This window comes from Macaca fascicularis, chromosome 4 (assembly GCF_037993035.2).
Source record: "Macaca fascicularis isolate 582-1 chromosome 4, T2T-MFA8v1.1".
Classification (NCBI taxonomy): Eukaryota; Metazoa; Chordata; class Mammalia; order Primates; family Cercopithecidae; genus Macaca; species Macaca fascicularis.
This window is the reverse complement of record NC_088378.1, coordinates 22,769,250-22,792,652: the sequence shown is the minus strand read 5'-3', so window position 1 is coordinate 22,792,652 and position 23,403 is coordinate 22,769,250. Positions and strand designations below refer to the sequence as shown.

General features: G+C 38.6%; 1 protein-coding gene across 5 annotated transcripts in view; it reads left to right on the top strand.

Annotated features, from left to right (window-relative positions):
- Window positions 1-23,403, top strand: part of MCM9 (minichromosome maintenance 9 homologous recombination repair factor) — a 122,354-nt gene that overhangs the window by 72,950 nt on the left and 26,001 nt on the right. For 4 of the 5 annotated variants that reach the window (XM_045391618.3, XM_005551684.5, XM_074036945.1 and 1 more), the window contains one exon: window positions 11,116-11,290. The exons of the other annotated variant lie outside the window; for it this stretch is intronic. In XM_045391618.3, coding sequence (XP_045247553.1) covers window positions 11,116-11,290 — 175 coding nt within the window. The remainder of the gene's footprint in view (window positions 1-11,115; window positions 11,291-23,403) is intronic. 5 annotated transcript variants of the gene reach the window in all.

Here is a 23,403-nt window from a genome sequence, read left to right as displayed (position 1 = left end):
GGATTTGACAATGTACAGTCGTATATCACTTTACAATGGGGATACACTCTGAGAAATGCATTATTAGGTGATTTTGTTGTTGTATGAACATCACTGAGTGTATTACACAAACCTAGATGGTATAATCTACCATGAACCTAGTCTATATGGTATACTCTTTTGCTCCTAGGCTACAAACCTGTATGGCATGTTACTGTGTGGAATACTATAGGCAGTTTGTGACACGATGGTAAGTAATTGTGTATCTAAACATATCTAAATATATAAAATATGCAGTAAAATTGTGTAGGGTACTTATTATGAATGAAGCTTCCAGGACTGGAAGTTGCACTGGGTTAGTCAGTGAGTGAGTAGTGAGTGAAAGTAAGGGTTTAGAACATTACTGTACACTTTTATATGACTAATGGAGGAGTACATTTGTTTACACCAGCATCACCACAAACACAAGTAATGCCTTGTGTTACAGTATCATAATGGACGTCACCATCACTAGGCAATATGAGTTTTTCAGCTCCGTTATAATTTTATGGGACCACCGTTGATGTCATTATGTAGCACATGACTATACTCTCATATGTCTTCATGTTACTAATAGTGTCTTCTTCCTTCAGCATGAAAAACTTCCTTTAGCATATTTTTTAAGAGAGGTCTCATGGTGGCAAATGCTTTAACTTTTTGTTTAAGAAAGTCTTTATCACCCCCTTTTTTTAAAAGACTGAATTGCTGAGTATTTTTTTTTTTTTTTTTCCTTTTAGGATGTTGAAGGTATCATCTCACTCCCTTCTGACCTGCAAGGTTGCTGTTGAGAAATCCACTGATAGTCTTATGAGAAGGTTCTTTTCTATGTGATGATTTGCTTTTACTTGACTGCTCTCAACACTCTGTGTTTTAACTTTTTATAATTTTATTATGATTGTCCTGGCATAGGTTTCTTTGGATTCATCTTATTTCGTATTGTTTGGGCTTCCTGCCTTTGGCTTTCTATCTTCTTACCCAGGCTGGGGAAGTTTTCTGCCATTATTTCTTTGGATATGTTTTCTATCCCTTTCTCTTCTCCTTCTGGCATGCCAGTAATGCATAAGCTGTTTTACTTGATGGTGCCCTATAAATTGCTTAGGCTATGTGCACTTTTTCTTCTTTTTCTTTTTTCTCCTCAGATAGGATAATTTCCAGTAACCTGTCTCAAGTTAACCAATCTATTCTTCTAGTGAATCTTATCTACTCTTAAACCTCTCTCTTGAATTTTTCAGTTCCGCGATAGTACTCTTCAGATATATGATTTTCAATTGATAATTTTATAATTTCTCTTCGTTGAAGTTCTTAGTTCTTGCATTGCTCTGTTGATCCTGGTGAGCAACTTTTTGACAATTATTTTAAATTTTCTGTCAGGTACATCACATATCTCCACTTCACTTTGGTTAGTTTCTAGAAATTTACCATATTCGTTTCTTTGGAATATATTTCCTTGTTTCTTCATTTTCCATGACTCTCTATGTTGGTTTCTGTGTATTAGATAAGACAACTACCTCTCCCAGTCTTGTCAGACTTGTCTATGTAGGAGAAAGGTCTCACTGATCTGTCTGGCCAAAGATTTTAAGGTGCCTTTCAAATCTTTGTGTTCATCCAGACTGTTGTCTCTGTTCAGGGTTGCACTGTGGAGCTTAAGATGTGCCATATTCTGTCAGTACCTCAAGACAAGGAAGTTAGGAGCCAGATTCTTTTAGATGTAGCTGGAAAGATTGGGATGTTGGCTGTGTGTTTCAATTCATTCCATCTTCATGGTGAAGCTAAATGTGGGCATCTATTTCCCACTCTTTCTATGCTAAGCCAGGTAGAGGATCTGTGGCAAATGTCTGAATTCATGTTTAGGCTATGCCCTTAGATCCTGAGGAGATAGCTGCTGGACGTGGACCCATTGTATGGCCCTTGGATCTAGGGCCACTCAGGAATGCAAAGTCCCATCAACTCCTAGAGCTAGTTTGTTAACAAGACAGTACCTTGGGTGGAAGTTATAGAAGTTGTGGCACTTGATGTGTAATCAGACTTTTTTCACGTAGAATGGGGGAGGCCTAGATTTATCATAGGGGTAAGCCAAGGGAAAGGATCATGAAGTGTCACGCCCTGGTTTTGGCTGCTGCAGAGCTGTTGTTTGTTTGCCCTGTTAGTTCCCCAGTGCAAGTCCATTAGAAGCCAGCTTGTCAAATGACCACTTGAAGTATGTTGTAAGCCCTTTCTGGAGAGAAGATGGAAGCTACATGTTCTCACCCCTTTTTGACACTTTTCCAAGGGGATATAGCCCTTAGAAGTGTTTGCATACTTGTTCAAGACCACCCCTTTGTTCTGTGATTTAAGGAGACTCACATATGCCTACCACCTTCTGCTGTCAGAGCTAAGAGTAGTTAAGGGAGGGACTATTTAGGGAGGTGCTGTAAAAGTTGGAGCACTTGATATGTGGCATAAACCCCATCTGAGGAGAAACAGCTGTTTTTAAAGCCCCTTCTCTGCACTGCTCCTAGGGGATGACGTCCCTGAAATGCCTACATGCCCATATAAAACTGGCACTTTTTTCTGTGGTGCAGATAGACTCACATATACTTTCTTCCCTCTGGTTTCAGAGATAGGAAGTTTAGGACACAGTCCGTTGAGTGGGAGCTGTAAAATTGTGGGTGCTCAATATACAGTCAGACTCTCTTCCATGAGAGATTAATAAACCTGGAGTTATCTCTGGCGTGAGCCAGGGGAGAAGACTCAAGAAGTGCCAGTCCACTTCCTTAGGCTGTTAGCCAAGCTCTATTTGTCTGCCTCTTTAACTCCTTGAAGCAAGTTCGTTAGAAGACAAGCAGCCATGTAGCCACTAGAAGAGTGTGTTATAGATTCCTTCCAGGCAGAAAGAAGGGGCTGCATATTTTAGGCCCCTTCTCTGCACTGCTCTTGGGGGGTGAAGCCCCAGTAGTACTGGAGTGCCCGTAGCAAACCACGACATTTTTATCATGGTCTAGAGAGAGTCTTATGTGTTTAATCCTCTTTGCTCTCAGAGCCAATGAATTAAGAACCATACTATGAGAAGCCTTAGAGTTAGGGTTCTATATGTGATTACAAATTCTCTTCTCCATAGAAAGAAGCTTGATATTGGGGAGTCCTTTCCGGACAGTATGGAGCAGTGTCTAAGGCAGGGTCCTGTGCCTCAGCTTTTCCTTCCCGTCTGATGTGGAAATTTTCTCAGTCGCCCGGTGGGTAGGAGTCTCTCAACTGGCCCCTGACTTTCTCTCAGGTGGAGCTAATCCATGAAGAGATGTTTATTTGGTGCTTTTGTGGGTGGAGGGAGAGTCAGGAGCTTCCTGTTCTGCCATGTTGCTGACATCACCACCTCTTACCTCGTGCTTTTTAATGATTATTGTTGGAGTGATAAATCTTTCTCTATCCTTTCACTTTTAATCTGTACATGTCTTTCTATTTAAAGTATGGGTTTTCAAATATCATTTGTTCTCACTTATAAGTTGAAGCTAAGCTGTGAGGACTCAAAAGCATAAGAATGATATAATGGACTTTGGGGACTCGGGGAAGGGTGGGAGTGGGATGAGGGACAAAAGACTGCTTATTGGGTACAGTGTGTAGTGCTCAGATGATGGGGGCACCAAAATCTCAGAAATCAGCACTAACGAACTCATCCGTATAACCAAAATACCACCTGTACCCCCAAAAACTATTGAAATAAAAACTAAAATGAAATATGGGTTTTGTGTAAACATCTTATAGTTGGGTCTTTTTTTTTTTTTAAATCAATTCTGACAATCTCTTTTAATTGATATATTTAGAACATTGATGTTTAAGGTGACTATTGATAGAGTTGGATTAATATTTAGTTAGTTTGTTTTCTGTTACTCTAACTAAATACCTGAGACTGGATAGTTTATAAAGAACAGGGATTTATTTCTTAGAGTGCTGGACGCTAGCAAGTACAATGTAGAGGTGGCACATCTGGTAAAGGCCTTCTTGCTGGTGGGGACTCTCTGCAGAGTTCTGAGGTGGCAGAAGACATTACATGGCAAGGGGGTTGAGTGTGTTAACTCTTTCTTCTCTTATAAAGCCACTAATGCCCCACCCTCATGATCTCATTTAATCCTAATTACCTTTCCAAGGTCCCACCTCTCAAATACCATAGTCGATTTCCCTCCCTCTTAATACTGTTACAGTAGGGATTAAGATTGAATATGAGCTTTAAGCGCAGGGGGGCAAACATTCAAACCATAGCATGTGCTGTATTTGTTACTATTTTTATTTGTTGCTCTTGTTCTTTGTTCCTGTTTTTGTCTTTGGTGCTTTTTCTGCCTTTTATGGTTTTGAGCAGTTTTTTTGATTCCATTTTCTCTCCTCACTTAGCATATCAATTATATGCCTTTTAAAAAACTTTTTTTTAAAGTGGTTGCCCTAGAGTTTGCATATACATTTACAACTATTCTAAGTCCATTTTAAAATAACACTGTACCAGTTCACAGGTAGTGTAAGTACCTCGTAATGACAGAATATTCCTAATTTCTCCTTGTCCTTAGGTCTTTCACCTCATTCATTTCACTTATACATAAGCATAATTAAGCGTGTATATACCTATGCGTATGTAATTGAATACATTGTTTCTGTTAATATTTTAGACAAATGGTTATCTGTTAGATCAGTTAAGAATAAGAAAAATTAAAGTTTTTTATCTTTCAGATCTTTTTGTCTAATGCTCTACTTTTCTCTATACAGATCTGAGTTTCTGACCTATGTCATTTTCCTTTAGTCTGAAGAACTTCTTTTAACATTCCTTGCAAGGCAGGTCTACTGATAATAAATTTCTTCAATCTTTGTCTGAGAAAGTCTTTATTTCTCTTTTACTTTGAAAGGATAATTTTTCAGGGTACAAAATTCTGTGTTGGGATTTTTCTCTTTTAGCACTTTAAATATTTCACTTCACTGTCTTCTTGCTTGCATGGTTTCTGAGGAGATGTCAGATGTACTTCTTATGTTTGGTTCTCTATAGCAGGGTTCCCAACCATGGCCTGTTAGGAACCGGGCTGCACAGCAGGAGGTCAGCGGCAGGCAAGTAATGGAAGCTATGTCTCTATAGCTGCTCCCCATTGCTCGCAGTACCACCTGAGCTCCGCCTCCTGTCAGATCAGTGGCAGCATGAGACTCTTATAGGAGCGTGAACCCTATGGTGAACTGTGCATGCAAGGGATCTACATTGTGTGCTCCTTATGAGAATCTAATGCCTGATGATCTGTCATTGTCTCCCGTCATCCCCAGATGGGACTGTCTAGTTGCAGGAAAATAAGGTCAGGGCTCCCACTGATTCTACATTAGGGTGAGTTGTATAATTATTTCATTATATATTACAATTGATGGTGGCATCAGCCCATCTGGGGCAGCTGCTGAGGGGATGCCAACTGCAGTGTGTGCGGCCAGGGCTGTACGTTCCATGGAACTGGCAGGGGCCAGGAACAGGTGAGAGCCCTGCCCGCTACCAAGTTGCCTCCCCACACACCAGGGTGAAGCTGCAACCACCAGCCGTGGCTCTGGACCTGGGCCTCCCTGCACTCTTGGGGGCCCAGGAAGCCCCCCTTCCCCCGAAGGCTCGAAAGTACCTTCTGCTGCTCCCTGGCCTCTCCCCACTCCTGGCTCTCACTCCAGTTTTGAAGCAAAGTTGAAGCCAAGCCTGAGCACTCTTGTGACCTGGCTAGGGGTGCCACCCCACTGCCTTGGCTTCCTCTGAAACTATGGGTGCTGACAAGCTCAGGGAGGGGGGATGTCAGGGGGCTGAAGGTAGCTCAGCGTGGGCCCACAGGCCTCCCTCAGCCTGAACAGCCTGGGCACCATGGACAGCATGTTGATGGTGGCGGGAGGCAGACAGATTCATTCCTAGGCAGGAAGGGACGGGTCCCTGGTGAAGCTCCACCTTCAAGCCAGGGATAGCCTGAAGCCTGACGGCCAGGCTGCCAGTTCTGGATAGAGTCCACAACCTGAAGTGAGAACTTAGGGTGCTTTTTCCAGGTCCACCCGTGGACCAGTCAGCATGCACTTCCTCTCTTCTGAGCCCATGAAAACCCCAGACCGAGCCAGATGCACACACTCATCAGGTCAACCTGCCTGCAGAAAGGAGCTACCCACTACAGGTCTCCTCTCTGCTGAGTGCTGGACACTTGTCAGTACAACCTGCCTGCGGAAAAGAGCTACCCACTTCGGGTCTCCTGAGAGCTGTTCTGTCACTCAGGGAAGCTCCTCTCCACTTGCTCACCCTCCAGTTGTCTGCGTACCTCATGCTTCCTGGACATGAGACAAGAATGCAGGACCTGTTGAATGTTGGGACTGAAAGAGCTTTAACACAGACGGAACTGAAACACGTCCCCCCACTCGCCATATTGTGGGTGACCTGAAGGAGTGAAGAGCTGCAGCCCTTCTGGTGCCCAAACACTGGGCTCCCTGAGCCAGGGCTGTGACATGCTTTAACACCCTCTTTGGGGCTCTGCAGTTCCTGGTGTCTCTGAGCTTTTGGGCACCATCACGTTCCCTTTGTTCAGACGCTGGTGCCTGCAGTAGAAGCCGCTTACGGTACATCTGGTCCAGCTGCAGCCTCACGTGGAACCTGTACCTGGAGCTGCCTGCTCCGTCACAGCTGGCCCACCTGGCTGTGCACAGTGGCTGGACACCACGCTCATTCACTGACACACCTGTGGCCGCCCCATGCCTGGCTTGCCATTGGCAGACATGAGATCCGGGCCGGTGATAGTGTGAGCTGAGTGCAGCCTACTGGGCTGAATGGGTGGAACAAGCCCAGCAGATGTGAGTAAAACTCATGCAGAGGCGCCTCCAGCCACAGGGGTTTCCGGCTGGCAAAGCGACATCCTAAGGATCCTGTGACATGATGTGATAATAAAAATAAAGTGCACAACAAATGTAATGCTCTTGAATCATCCCTAAACCATCTCCACTGTGGTCTGTGGAAAAATTGTCTTCCACAAAACCAGCCTCTGGTGCCAGAAAGGCTGCGGACCACTGCTCTATAGGTAAGCTGTTTTTCTTCCTCTGGCTTCTTTTATGATTTTTTTTATCTTTGATTTTCTGAAGTTTGAATGGAATGTGCTTGGGTGTAGGGTTTTTGGGGGCATTTATTTTGTTGGTGTTCTCTGAGCACCCTGGATTTCTAATTTACTGTCTGACAATATTTCAATGAAATGTTTCACAATATTGCTTCACCTATTGCTTCCATCCCTTTCTCTCTTTATTGTTATTCTTTTATTCCCACCACATGAATGTCATACCTTTTGTAGTTGTCCCATGGTTCTTGGATATTCCATTCTTTTTTGTTTTGGAAGTTTTAATTGGCATATCTTCAAGCTCAGAGATTCTTTCTTCAGATATGTCCAGCCTGCTAATAAGCCCATTAAAGGCATTCTTTATCTTTGTTAGAGTGTTTTTGATCTCTAGTATTTCTTTTTTATTGTTTATTAGAATTTCTGTGTCTTTACTTACATTATCCATCTGTTCTTTCATATTGTCTACTCTTTCCATTAGATCTCTTAGCATATTAATCATAGTTGTTTTAAATTCGTAGTTTGATTATTTCAGTGTCCCTGCCATATGTAGATCCGATTTTGATGCTTATTCTGTCTCTTCAAATTGTGTTTTCTGCCTTTTAGTATGCCTTTCGATTTTTTTGTTGAAAGGTAGGCATGATGTACTAGGAACAAGGAATATTGTGGTTAATATGCCTTTAGTATTGCAGTGATAAGGTGTTGGGGAATGGAAAGCATTCTATAGTCCTGTGATTAGGTCTCAGCCTTTTAGTGAGCTTGTGTCCCTGGGCTGTGAACTTCACAAATGCTTCTCAGTTTTTCGCATATTCACCCCCTTGGGTGGTACCAGATGACTGGAAGGGGTTGGAGGTGGGTAATGCCCTTCTTCTAGGTAGATAAGGCTCTAGTAAAATAGTTCCTTTTTAAGGACAGGCCTTGTTAAGAACAGGAAGTTCTGGTGTATTTCTAAATGGTTCCTTTTCCCTCTCTCTGCCAGAAGCAGGAGTAGATTTTACTCCCATCTTCACTGTGAGTTGCTGGTAGAGCTCTCAGTGGTAAAACTCGCAGGAAATGTAGGTGTTTCCCTGTGACGGGGTCCTTCTTGATTTTTCCACTGTGAACCATTAGCAATTTGCTAATTATAGTTCAAATGTTCTTGCCTGTTTTTCTTACTTAAAAGTCTATGCTCATGAATTTCTGCTCAGCCAAGTTGTGATTCTCTGTATCTGGCTGACCGTCTTCAAATCTGGGGCAGTAATTTGTCCTCTGATCTCATTTCTCTGATGGGTCTAAGAAGTTACTGCTTTTTTTGTTTAGCTTTTTACTTGTTAGATTGAAGTAGTGACTTCTAAGCTCCTTGTATGTTAGACTGGAAACCAAAAGAATTCACAACTATTTTCTCCTGTGTTTTCTTTCTTTCTTTATAGTTTTACATTTTACATTTAGGTATCGAATTAATTTTGGATTAATTTTTATATTACATGTGAGATATGGTCAAGATTCATTTTTTCTTCTTGCGTAAAGATACTTAGTTACTCCAGTACCATTTGTTGAACAGATTATCTTTTCCCCATTGAATTGCCTTTTTATTTTTATAAAAAATCACTTGACCTTCTATGTGTGGGACAACTTTTGGATTCTGTTCTGTTCCAGTGTTCTATCTGCTTAACCTTTTTCCAGTACCATACTGATTTGATTACTGTAGCTTTGTTGTATGTCATGTGAGACCTCCAAGCTTGTTTTTTGGTTTGGCTCTTCTATTTCCTTTGCTTCTCTGTATAAATCATAGAATCACCTTGTCACTTTATTTTTTAAAAAATCATGCTGGGATTTTGCTTGTAATTGCATTTAACTGCAGAACAGTTTGGGAAGATTTGACATCTTGAAAATAGAGTTTATTCCATCTCTCAGTTTGGTTGTCATGGTTTCCTCTATCAGAGTTTTGTAGTTTTGCATACAGATTCTTACATATATTTTGTAAGACTTATACCCAGATATTCCATATATTCCATATGTTGACTTGTGTCCTGCAACCTTGTCACTCTCATTTACTAGTTCTAGTTGGTTTTAAGTAGAATATTTGGGATTTTCTATGTAATCACATTGTCTGCAAATTTAAACAGTTTTATTTTTTTTTCAGTCTGTATGTTATTTATTTTCCTTGCCTTATTTCATAGTGGCTAGAACCTCTAGCATGATTTTGATTAATAGTGATAAGAGAAAATCTTCTTGCCTTTTTCTGATCTTTGTAGGAGATGAGGAAACATTCAGTCTTTTATCATTAGGTATGTTAAATGTAGGATTATTGTAAATATCCTTTATCAAGTTGAAGAAATTATCTTCTGTTCATAATTTTTGAGGGTTTTGTCACAAATGATTGTTGAGTATTGTGAAATGTGTTTTCTGTATCTGTTGAAGCAATTGTATGCTCTTTCTTCGTTAGCTTATTGACATGGCAAATTACACTGATTAATTTTTGAATGTTAACTGCACCTTGCATTCCTGGGATAATCCTCACTTGGCTATAATCTATTGTCCTTTTATATATTATTGGATTTGATTCACTTGTATTTTGTTGAGGATTTTCACATCCATATTAGAGGTACTAGTCTATAGGTTTCTTATAATATGTCTTTGCCTAGTTTAGTATGACAATCCAATTATCATGACAATTAGTGTGATAATTCTGAGTTCATTAAATGAGTTGGGAAGTGTTTACTCTTCTATATTATTGAAAAATTTGTGTTGCATTGACATTATTTCTTTCTCAAATATTTGGTTGAATTCACTATGAAGCCATCTCAGCCTGCTGATTTCTGTGTTGGAAGGTTTTTAAATATTTAATTTTGAAAACAAAGGATTATGGAAGTTATCTGTTCCTTTTTAGATAAACTGCATATTTCAAAAAAATTTGACTGTTTTGTCTAGTCTGTGGCATAGAGTTATTCATAGTATTTCCTTATTGTTAGTTCATTGTAGAATCTGTAGTTATGTCCCCGCTTTATCCATTTTTATCAGCAATAGTTATTCTTAACGTACTCATGTTTCATATACCTTTTAATGAGCTTTAGTTACATTTTATTTAAATATCCAAGAATCTCTAAGATATTTTCTATTGTTATCCTCTTTTGCAGATTAATAAAGTCAGCCTTGTATATATTAGGAAACTTGCCTATAATTCAACAGCTAGAATGACAGCTCTAGTATTCAAATCAAGTCTTGTTGACTCCAAAGCCTTTGCTTTTGACCATTCTGCTTTATTAACTGGTATCAGGACAAATAAAAATCAATAAGACATATGAAGATAATCCCTTCCCTCATATTGTAACTGGAAGCAAGCTTTTCATTTTCATCATTGGAATGTAATAATTACTATTCTCTATCGCTGCACCCTTTTCTGTAAACAGTGTGTAGTACACAACCTCTGTCATAAGGTCTCTGGAGATATGTTTGCCCCTTCCAAAAGTTTAGACCACTCGATCAGAGCACCTACAAGGAGAGACAGAAAATTTGAGAACTTCTGGTTGCTACAAAATACTGGAGAACACAACTTAGATTTTTAGAGCATAGGAGCTTATGAGGCCTTCCAGTGACTAGATATGTGACGCGATTGTCCTGATGCCATCCATTCTTGGTTAACTGCAAATAAAAGTCTTTATGCCCTTCTCTTTAAAATGTAGGCATCTCTTTCCTTTCAAAGGTTAAGATATGCCTTTTTTGTTTTTTTAAGACAAGATCTTGCTCTGTCACTCAGGCTGGAGTGTAGTGGCTCTAATACGGCTCACTACAGCCTTGACCTCCTGGGCTCAAGCAGTCCTCCCGCCTCAGCCTTCTGAGTAGCTGGAACTACAGGTGCACACACCACCATGCCCAGAAAATTTTTAAATTTTTTTGTAGAGAAAAGGTTTCGCCATGTTGTCCAGGCAGGCCTCGAACTCCTGTGTTCAAGAAATCCTCTCACCTCGGCCTCCCAAATTGCTGGAATTACAGGTGTGAGCCACTGCGCCCAGTCAAGATGATGCTTTTGAGAATGAAAGTTGACATGGCTTGCTTGTTCCCTCAGGTCTGACGGTAACTGCTGTAAAAGACTCAGGAGAATGGAATTTGGAGGCTGGGGCATTAGTTCTTGCAGATGCAGGCCTTTGCTGTATTGATGAGTTCAATAGCCTCAAGGAGCACGATAGGACCAGTATCCATGAAGCAATGGAGCAGCAAACCATAAGTGTTGCTAAGGCTGGGTAAGAGTTTCTTTAAAATCTATGGGAATAATGGGATTATTTAATATTTGCTTAGGGGAAAATGTGAACCTTGTTGAGCTGTAAGGTATGTTTGGTCCTCTTTGGGATGATCAGTTATCACCCTTTAAGATACACATTACAGTTTTTCCTTATTAGACCATACAAGTGTGTGAGGAAATAAAAATGAGCTATTGGGAAAAAGAAAAGGAAAAGGAAAGTATAAATGTGGTTGACTAAACTAATGGAAGGGATTTATGCAGAGCTTTCAATGCAGGATTCAACTCATTCTCTTTTTCATTCAATAAACATTGTGTGTGGTACTCTGGACATATTACTGTGTTAGGAATTTTGAAAAGTTCAAAAAGAAAAAAAAAATCATAGTTTCCGGCATTCTCCTTATAAATCCTAATGGAAGGTTGATTACAGCATATGGAAAATGAAATAGTAAATAATGTAAGCATAAGATGAAATGCCTTTTGTGACTCAAAGAGGCTCAGGATTGAGCTGCGTGAGTCCTGGCTACACATAAAATAGAGGAAAAGAATAAGCCAGGTTCAGACAGAAATCTCACACAGGTACTGAAGTGGTTATGGGAAACTTACCTGACTACAAAGACTGGCCACCAAACAGACTGCCAGGTCATTCAAGCAGTAACAGGGCTAAAACTGTTTCCATCTTAATGCTGCTATTATGGACATGAAGCCAACTGATCAGACAGGTAGGGCTGCCAGCAGTGTCTTCAAATAGTCATGAGTACTTGGGAGCCAGGCAGACACTGGTATATAGAGATTCTATGAGATCTATTTGTATACTCTAACAAAAAAATTAAAGAGGAGTGAGGTTAGAGGGACGGGGGAGAGTAGGATATAGCCCACCAGAAAAGATACAAGAAAGAACTATCAGACCTATTCATTTGTTCGTTCACTAAATATATATACTCATTAAAAACCTGCTATGTTTCAGGCATTGTGCTAGATTCTAAGAAGTGCAAAGATGAATAGAACATTGTCCTTCAGGTGTTCACGATTTTATTAGAAAAAATAGATAAATCCACAGTAGTGTTATAAGCAAATAAACTTTAATTATTGCTTCTAAACTCTTTGAAGAAATCAGAAGTGTAGTTTATTAAGTGTCTTCAGAGACACTTGTCTCATTATATCTCCATTTAATGAGCTTTTTGTGCTATCTGTAAGTATGTTGTAAGTTCCAAAATCAACATTCTATAGCTGATTCAGTTCAATTATTGCACCAAAAGCCTGGGCAGTTTGTCATAACCACAGCTACTTTGTGTACTGGAAAAATGCTTTTTCCACTCTGTGGTAAAGGACTGGTTTTGACTTTTTTTTTACTCCATCAGAGACATATTGTTATAAAATACAAGAAAAAAGAATTATTAAAAATGTGAAATGAAAAAGCAGTGACATACAAATATTTCAGTAAATTAAATCCAATGCTATATAAAAAGGGTTATACATTATAGCCAAGTGGGTCTCATCCCAGAAATGAAAGGTTGGTGTAACATTTGATCAATCAGTGTATTAGACTAAAAAACAAAAAACATATCCCAATAGATGCAGAAAATGTGTTTGATGAAATTAAATACTCATAATAAAAGTTCTCAGCAAACTAGAAGTTTCTCTCCCTGTTTAAATGCTGTCTATGAAAAACCTACATGAGGGCAGGCATAATGACTCACTCCTGTAATCCCAGCACTCTGGGAGGCCCAGGCAGGTGGATCACCTGAGGTCAGGAGTTTGAGACCAGACTGGCCAACATGGTGAAACCCCCTCTCTACTAAAAATACAAAAATTACTTGGACATAGTGACACGTGCTTCTAATCCCAGCAACTCGGGAGGCTGAGGCAGGAGAATCGCTTGAACCTGGGAGGAGGAGGTTGCAGTGAGCCAAGATCACACTCCACTGTGCTCCAGCCTGGGCAACAGGTGACCTCTGTCTAAAAAACAAAAAAACAAAACAAAAAACACCTGCATCTCATACTTCATGGTGAAAGACAGTGTTTTCCACTAAATATTAGGAGCAAATTTCTGGTAAATATTATACTAGAAGTACGGTCAGTTTAAAGAAATAAAAGACATTCACACTAGAAAGGAAGAAGTTAAAACTGCCTGTATTGTATGTGGCATGATTGTCTACTTAGAAAAACAAAAAGAATTTAAGAAAAGCTACTAGAACTAATAAGTGAATCTTACAAGGTCAATGTATAAAAATTAGTTTCTGTTTGCTAATAGTGAACAAATGGAAATTGAAATAAAATATACATTTATAATAGCATCTCCAAACAGGAAGTATTTCAGGATAAATTTAGCAAAATCTATTCTAGATTTGTACTTTAAAAACTGCAAAACATTAAGAAAATTAAAAAGGACTTAAATAAATGGAGAGCTATACCTAGTTTCATCTATCAGACTTAATATTGTTAAAATGCAAGTTCTCCCCAAAGTGATCTGTAGAATCACTGCCTTTAAAAAAATTTTTTTTGAGACACAGTCTCACTTTGTTGCCCAAGCTAGAGTGCAGAAGCCCGATCATAGCTCACTGCAGCCTTGAACTCCTGGGCTCAAGCCCACCCCTGAGTAGCTGGGAATTACAGGGATGCACCACTATGCCTGGCTATTTTTTTTTTTTAATTATTTTCTGTAGAGGTGGGGTCTTGCTATGTTGCCCAGGCTGGTCTCAAACTCTTGGACTCAAGTGATCCACCTGCCTCAGCCTTTCAGAGCACTGATTATAGGCATGAGCTACTGTGCCCAGCCCAGTGCAATGCTAATCAAAATCCCAAACACTACCTGTTCCCCAAAAACCTATTGAAATTAACAACAACAAAAAAAATCCCGTCAAGCTTTTTTGTAGAAATCAGCAGGCTGGTTTTAAAGTTTATATAGAAAAGCAAAGAATAGCCAAAGTGACTTTGAAACAGAACAAATTTGGAGGACTTACTTTGTTTTAAGATTTGCTATAAAGCTGTAATTATCAAAACATTGTGACATTGGATAGACTCTTCAATGGAAGAGAATAAAGGTCCAGAAATAGACCCACAGATAATGTCAATTGATTTTCAAGAATGATGTCGAACAATTCAACAGAGAAAGGATAGTTTTTGTTAAATTGTGCTGGAACACTTGAATATTCATATGTTTTCCCACCCGGAAAGACCTATACCCAAATGGTTTATAGCAGCTTTGTTCATATTCACCCAAAATTATATAAACAACCCAGAAGTTTATCGACTGATGAATGGATAGGTAAATCTTGATACACCCATACCATGGAGTACTACTAGCAATATAAAGGAACAAACTACTGATACACTCATGAATCAGCAACATGGATGAATCTTAAAAGCCTTACGTGAAGTGAAAGATGACAGGTACAAAAGGCTATATAGTTTATTATTCCATTTATATGAAATGCTACAGAAGGCTAAACTGTAAGGAGAAAAATCAGAAATTTCTGCTAGGGGGTTAGAGGAAGAAAATGACTATAGAAGGGCATTTTTTTAAGATAATTTTTACTCTATGTAAATTATACCACATGACCCTTAATTTTAAAAATTTAAAAACCCATATATTTTATTCAAGATGCAACAGACATGAATTCACTCTGTCCAGTTGCTATTAAAGTTTCCAAACACTTACTCTTCCCGTACTCATCTCTTCCCTGCTTGGTAACAGCATATGAGTGGCAAGTTCACAGCTGAAGCTTGGGGTCAGGATAGTAGACCTACATTTGGAAGGTTATATAAAGTAATAATAGTGCTTGGGGAGGCGATACCATTTATGATCCGTAAAATCCTTTTTTTAATTGGAGTGACATCTTCCAAAGGAAATAATTTGAAGGATAAACCTTCAGATCGGATTTTTTTTTTTTTTTTGTATATTTGAAAGGAGAAGACATGAAGCTGTAAAGCTAACAGGTGAGAGATTTGAGGTTTAATTATTTTGCTACTAATATTTGTAGTCAAGTTTTCATTATTTCTCCTTTAAACCGTCTGTCAAACATGTAATATAGAGTTATGTACCACATAACATTTTTGTCAGTGATAGACCACATATATGATGGTGGTCTCATGAGATTAGAATACCTTATTTTTACTGTGTTTAGATATGTTTAGATGCACAAATACACACCGTTGTGTTACAGTTGCCTACAGTATTCAGTACAGTAACATGCTGTGTAGGCTTGTAGCCTCGGAGCAATAGGCTCTACCATATAGCCTAGGTGTATAGTGGGCTATATTCTCCAGGTTTGTCTAAGTACACTCTATGATGCTTGCACCAGAACAGATCGCCTCATGATGCATTTCTCAGAACATAGCCTCGTGTTGAGCAACCTATGTATATTGAAAGGAGTTTTGCCGGAGAAGCACTTTGAGTATTTTGACTTAATGTAGTTTCCTCAAGAGCTGCTTTTTTAGACCACCACACCATTGTAGGCATAGTTATTGTGGTATTACTGTGCAAAAATTTGTATTATTACAGTTTCAACATAAGGTTCTTTCTGTTTTGTCTTAGCTACTATCTAGAATTTAATACCCCCTTGAACTATGGCATGGATCACAACCAGTATTTTAGCCTTGCAATTTCTTTATATTTACATTAGAATTTTTACTTTTCTGAGCATTTTAGCATGTAGATTTCATTTAAAGATTACTATAATTATTTAATGCATTAAAGGAATTACAGGATCTTTGTTCTCCTCTAGTTATTATAGTAAAACTAGCATTCTATTTTGTTCCTCACCCCACATAACTAATTTCTGGGTTCATAAAGACATTTGTACAATTTTATTATTATCATGCATTTTAAAAGATATTTAGTTCCCGAATATTACATAACCATATAATTATGTAATTAACTCTATTCAGTGGTTTGTACTTTTTATTTCTCCATCTTGAAAAGGTTTCTTTTTTCTTGATCAGTTTAGTGAAGACATTTTGTAATTACCTTGTAATAACAGAGCTTGGGTTCTTATGGTCTCCTCTGATCTTACTGAACAGTTAATTTCCAGCCTATTCCAAGGGACAACAGGACCACCATGTGCTCACTAGCATCTACTAGTAGCTGCTTTTGATTTGGAATGTAATGTTTCTAATACATGCTGGCCTGAAAATTTCAAGCAGACTTCACATTTCTCACATGGTTCAAGAATTTAAGCTGGGTGCAGTGGCTCATGCCTGTAATCCCAGCACTTTGAGAGGCTGAGAGAAGAGGATTCCTTGAGCCTAGGAGTTCAAGACCAGCCTGAGCAAGATGGCAAGACCCCTATCTCTATATAAAAAACAAAAAAAACAGCAGAGTACAGTGGTGTGCGCCATAGTCCCAGCTACTCAAGAGGCTGAGGACGCCCTTGAACCCAGGAGGTCAAGGCTGCAATGAGCTATGATCACGCCACTGCATTCCAGGCTGGGCGGCAAAGTGACATCTCTTAAAAAAAAATTAAAATATTATTTAAAAACAGAGCAGTCATACAACCTGCATTTGAGTCTCTTCTGTCTTGGATTATTAGGTTCTGTGTTTTCCATACAGAGAATGTGGCCTGAAACAAGAACCCCCAGGAGGAGCAGATGCTTCCAAGAGATCAAACACTGCTTTAAACTGCCACCGTTGCCACTCAGGACAACAAATACCAACAATAACAACAGTGAATATCCCTTCATTTAAAGTAAAGCAAAATTAAATTGTTGATATTTTTGTTAAAAATAGTTCAGTTATGGTAGAAAGAACTTTGGTGTTAGAGAGACCTAGAATCAATTCCAGCCACTGTTACTACTTTCTTAACATTGTGGGTGATAACTGTCATCTCTGATACAAAAATAATAACACCCTTCTTATAGGGATATTCTCAGATAGAGTTCATGTATGTCAACTTAGGCCTGGGTCAGAAGATACTTACGACTCTTCAAAATTATTTTATTTCATATATATATAAAGGTGTTTATAGGATTCTCTGTATTGCTGAATGCACTTGCATCTCCAAAATAGTTTCTGAAATATTACGTCAACACCATTACCAATAATCACAAAAAAGTAATATTCAAGCCCTCTTTGCGGTCCTTTTTTGTGCTTAGATATTCCACTGAGGTTATATGTTGTTAAAGTGCATGTTCAAAAGTAGTTTGAATGCTTTTCTTTGTGTAGTTATATTATTTATTTGATATACAGTTAAGAAGTTGTCTTTGAAACTTCTGTTTTCATTCATTTATAGCATTTGCTGTTTTTACCTCTTTTATTTAATTTTATTTTCTGAATTTGTAAAATATGGCTTGTTTTAACAAAGTCAAACCTGTACAAAAAGACATGCGAAAGAAATCACATTCATACCCCTACCCCTCCCATTCTGTTTTCTTCTATCCCTGATGGATATTCATTAGTTTCTGATCTGTCCTTCCTGTGTTTCTTTTTTTGCAAAAATAAGCAAAACCCATGGGGATAGGTATGTGTGCCTGTGTATGCATCTCCCCTCTTTCTTATCCAAAAGATAACAAACTGCATATACTCCTTGGCACTGCTTCAGTGGTATCCCATGGATGATTATATGTAGTATTCTTATTATCGTGTTTTAGAAATTCTGCAGTTTTAGTTCATATCCCCTTTCTCCCAAGAGTTGCTTAGCAAGTTTTTAGTCTCTAGGTAGAAGGACCAATTTTTGATGTGAATAATTTCTAGTTTTATCCCGTTGTGGTCAGAGAATGTTGTTTGTATTGTTTATTTAAGGAACTTCATGAGGTTTTTATCTTTGCGACCCAATATAAGGTCAATTTATTTAATAGTGGCCCTTTTATGCTTCAGGAATTATATTCTCTATAATGAGAATATAATGTATATATGTTATACACACACACATAAACTGTACCTTATAAATGATGTTATTTAGGTCTTCTATAATCTTACTTACCTTTTGTTTGTTTGATGCATTTTAGACCAAGAGTGACGTGTTAAAGTCTCTTATTATTGGGCTTTTGTTTATTTCTCTTTGTATCTCTTGTAGTTTCTGCTTTATGAAGGTAGTTGTTTTGGCCTTTAACATTTGTACTTCTGTCTTAAGTGCTTTGTGGCCTGAATTTTACCTTGCCTATATCAGGATCACAACTCTGGATTTCATAATATTTATATCTGTCTGATATATCTGCTCATTTCTTTATGTTTAGCCTTTTGATTTCAATATGTTCTTTTGTATGCAGCATAGAATTGGGCTTAGATTTATGAGCAACTGAAAAATCTTTTTCTTTTAATGGGTTAGATAAGCAGACTTACATTTATTGGTATAATCAATATGCTTGGTGTCAACGGTTTTATTTTTTAAAAACGTACTGTGTTTATTTTTCTTTGCATTTAGGAATGTTTGCTTTTTTTTTTTTTTTTTTTTTTTCCTGAAACAAAGTCTCACTCTGTCGCCCAGGCTGGAGTGCAGTGGCACAGTCTTGGCTCGCTGCAACCTGCTCCTCCCAGGTTCAAGCAATTGTCCTGTCTCAGCCTCCTGAAGCTAGGACTACAGGTGCACGCCACCATGCCTGGCTAAGTTTTTGTATTTTAGTAGAGTTGGGGTTTCACCATGTTGCGCAGGCTGGTCTCAAACTCCTGAGCTCAGGCAATCTGCCCGCCTCAGCCTCCCAAAGTGCTAGGATTACAGGAGGGAGCCACCACGCCTGGTTGCATTTTTATTATAGGTTAGGGTTTGGCAGACTTTTTCTATAGAGGTTAGCATAGCAAGTATTTTAGACTTTGTGGGCCAAACTCTGTTGCAGCTACTCACCTCTGCTGATGTAGACAGTATAACTGCATCAATATGTCTGTGATGTAAACAAGAGAAGCCGTAATATGCAAACAGATGGGAGTGGCTGTGTTCCAATAAATTTTTATTTATTGTAACAGATTGTGGGCTGCACTTGGACTGTAGTTTGACAACCCCTATTCTAGGGCTTATGTTTTAAAATACGTTTTATAATGCCTACAGCCCCATTTCTCCTCACTTGGGAACTTTAAATAATATCGTGTGACTCCAGTCTATTAGCCATGTAGTAATCAGTGAACTTATTCTACTTTCCCCTTTCTCCCTTCTTCTCTTCACTGAAATAAATAGTTGTATTATTTGTACTTTGTCAGAACAAATAGCATTTACTTACTACTATTCTTCCACTTTTATGCTTTGTTTTGCTTTGGTCTGTCCAAAATAAAGTGCTTCACCATCCGTCTTTTTGGGAGGGCCAGGGCATCATCATCATCTCTTGGTTGAATGAAGCCCATCCTCTAGCAGGTACCTTATGAGGGGCTCCTGATTATTATCTTGAATTTTTGCATGTTTCAAATCATCTTTCATAGCATTGACACTTGAAAAATGAAAGACAGCTTGGCTGGATATAGACTCTGGCTTACACTTTCTTTCCTAAAGTCTTGCTTTCTATGTTGCTATTGACAAATCTGATGCCATTCTGATATCATTTGCTTTATAGGTGATTTAGTTTTTTTGCCTGAAGGCCCAAAGCGTTTTCTCTTTATCTTTAAAGTATAATATTTTTACTAGACTATGTCTTAGTTGATTATACCTGGTCAGTTTTTCTAGATATGAGCGAGCCTTTGACATGTATTATTTTATCCCTGGAAATTTTTATTGAATGATTGTTCAACACTCTAGTTCAGTTCTTTGTTTTGTTTTTATTTTCCAGAAGCTATAATTATTTATTTGCTAGAATTTTTCCTAGGCTCTGCAGCAACAATTTTTTTTCCTTAAACTTCTTAGTTTTTCTGTATTTGTTTTATTCTCTTGGCTATTTTTATTCCTCTCCTTAGCACCCTTTATTATATTTTCAGTCCTGTCGGTCCTTTCTTAGATACCTTAGATTCAAATGTTAATTTCTTTTTTGTTTTTGTTTTTGTTTTGAAGATTCATAGGGTACCTGAACAGGTTTGTTACATGGGTATATTACGTAATGGTGGGGTTTGGGCTTCTGTTGAACCTATCACCCAAATAGTGAACATAGTCCCCAGTAGGTAGTTTTCAAACCTTGTCCATGTCCTTTACTCCCCAGTTTTAGAATTCTCAGTGTTTGTTGTTTCCATCTTTATGAACATGTCTACCCATTATTTAGCTCTCACTTATAAGTGAGAACATGCAGTGTTTGATTCTCTGTTTCTGCCGTAATTAGATGTTCATTTCTGAGATTATTTCATCTTCCTCCCCCTATATCCATTTCTTACTTCAGTTTTATCATCTCTGGATATACATCTTCTGCTTTTTTGTGCTTTTATATTGTGAATTTTTGAATTTCTGATTTGGGATGGTTTTTCATATTTGCAAATGTTTGCTTAAGGATATTCAAGTCAGGGCACTGTTACAGATTTCCTTTGCTTTGCGGGGTTTATTGGGTGGGGTAGGGAGATGAGGGTTTTATCAACTGAAGTATTTTTATTCTTGTAGTAGTTTTATGGAGCTGCATGTTATTTCCATTCATTTTAAAATGTCTTATCTTTTTCTGAATCATTATTAGGTATTCTATTAAGGTGATGGTGACATTGGATGGTGTACTAACTCCTCTGAGTTCAGAGGAATATCAGTTAAGTGCATTTTACTTAATAGTGTTTTTCATAAGGAGATGATTGATTTGTCTGTTTTGTGATTCTTATTTGTTTCTATAGGATGTTTAATATCCATTGCTTGGCTCCTTCTTCCCATGATCACCAAGACTCCAGGTGACTCTTGTCCCTTGCAGGTCTCCTCTATCTACTCCAGGATCCTTCCCATGACTGCCAACCCTGGTCCCAGGAACTTTCAGGCCCCTCTTTCTATTCTCCAGTAGTTAATGACTTTGATTCACAAGGTCTGAAACCTGTTCTCAGTATTTCCCCACTCTGCATGGGATTCTCTCCTCCTCCTGGCATTTTATCAGTGTTCTCCAGCATGAGACCCCCATTGGTTTCTCTTCTTTTCACTTAGTCTCCACCGATCTTTCCACTCCAGAAAGAGCTCTAGAGTTAGCTTTGCTGGTTTCTGGTGTTTATTTCTCTGTTTATATATAAACTGAAGTTTGTAGTATTCTCCACTTTCTTTGTTAGTTTTTAGTTTGACGAGTTTTGTTTTGTGGGTTTATTTACTTGCTTTGTTTAACCATAAGGTCTTTGGAGGGTATGTTGAAGTATGGCTATAGGTAGCTGCCATTATCATATGGGAACCTAGAAATCAACATTTCATTTTTTAAAGTTACTCTTTTTTATATTGTTTAACTCTTAATGTTGACTTTTATTGTATATTTTATATGTTTTTAATATATTACTCATGTTATTTCTGAACCACATCTAGGAAAAGTAATTGGAGAGGTGGTTGTCTACAATTATTTTGAAGAGCTCAAATAAGAAATGGAATTAGATTTGTTCATATCCTTTAGAATCAATGGCTGGAAGGTTCAGGGAAGTGTATTTAAAATTAGCACAAGGAAGACTTTATTGATGGTTAGCACTGCCTAAAGATCAGGTACATTGCCTCTAGGGTTATAGAGGCCTTCAGGTTTAGACTAGAAAAAAATTCTATAAAAAATTCAGTCATCCAATGAGTAAATAGACAACCTTTAAGGTTAACCTTTGCCACCAGTGAGAGGTTGCAAATCATGAACTGGCCTACAAATTCAGCTGTAGGATGATTTATTGTAGACTATGTACATAAAATATGGTTTTATATTTTATTATGAAATATTGAACATCCTGTGCTAGACGTAGAAAAAGTTCAGGAAACAACATCAAGAGTTCTCCCCCTTCTCCAGTGGAATTGAAAAAATAAAGTAAAAAACGACCAAAAAAATTTTTTAAAAAAGAGCTCCCCCTTTTTTTAGTGACCGCAAGAATACACTGGGCATAGACAGAATTACTGTAATAATTGAGGGCAGAGAGTCCAGAGCTAGTCTGGGCTATATGGCGGTTCCAGCTTCACAACTTACTAGCTAAGCATATTACTGAACTCTCCATAACTACTGTTCTACTGTAACATAATTTGGGGGAACGGGAGTTTGTTTAAAGTGGATGTATATTAGCTGCTGTATTATCTCATTGCCACCACAGCATCAGAAGTTTATTCGTCTTCAAACCTGTTCTCTCGTTATTATGACTCAGATACTTTCTGTTGCTAATTTTTGTGTGTGTGTGTTTGCGGATCTTTTAGGCTTATTCAGCTCTTCTTAGTAGATGAGTTCTCCTTCCTGTCTCCATTTCAGATGCCCTCTAGAGAGACCCAGTAAAATACAAGTCATCCATATTTAAAGATTTATGCAAGAGCAGCTCTAGGCTCCTGGCCAGTTTATGGGTTGGCTGCTCTTGGATCAGGTGTCAATCCCTGCTATGGGCAGCTGTTCCTGTATGGCAGTTTACACAGAAGGAATTGTGGGGTTATGTGTCTGGGGGACGTTCCAGTGTTTGGCCTGTCCAGAACTGTAACGAAGACAAAGGATCACTTAAGAAATATACTAGGCCGGGCGCGGTGGCTCAAGCCTGTAATCCCAGCACTTTGGGAGGCCGAGACGGGCGGATCACGAGGTCAGGAGATCAAGACCATCCTGGCTAACACGGTGAAACCCCGTCTCTACTAAAAAGTACAAAAAACTAGCCGGGCGAGGTGGCGGGCGCCTGTAGTCCCAGCTACTCAGGAGGCTGAGGCAGGAGAATGGCGGGAACCCGGGAGGCGGAGCTTGCAGTGAGCTGAGATCTGGCCACTGCACCCCAGCCTGGGCGACAGAGCGAGACTCCGTCTCAAAAAAAAAAAAAAAAAAAAAAAAAAAAAAAAGAAATATACTAAAGAACAGGTCATAGAACAAGAGTCTGTCAGCGCTGGGAAACAATTGTTTAGACAGACAGAACAGTCTGGTCAATCAGTCTATATAGGAGGTGACTCTTCATGAGAAAAGTCTTGAGCTCAGCGGGTGTCAAAGAGACAGGCTAAAAGGATGGCGAGCTTTTAAAGACGGTACTTAGTCTTGTGTACCTATTGAGATGAAGACTCTAGTTCAGGCTCTGTAGTAGTCTTTACAGTTTCTGCCAAGATCATAGCTGTCACCAATTACGTGATCTGTTTTCTTCCATTTAAGTTGTCCTTTTTTTTTTTTTTTTTTTTT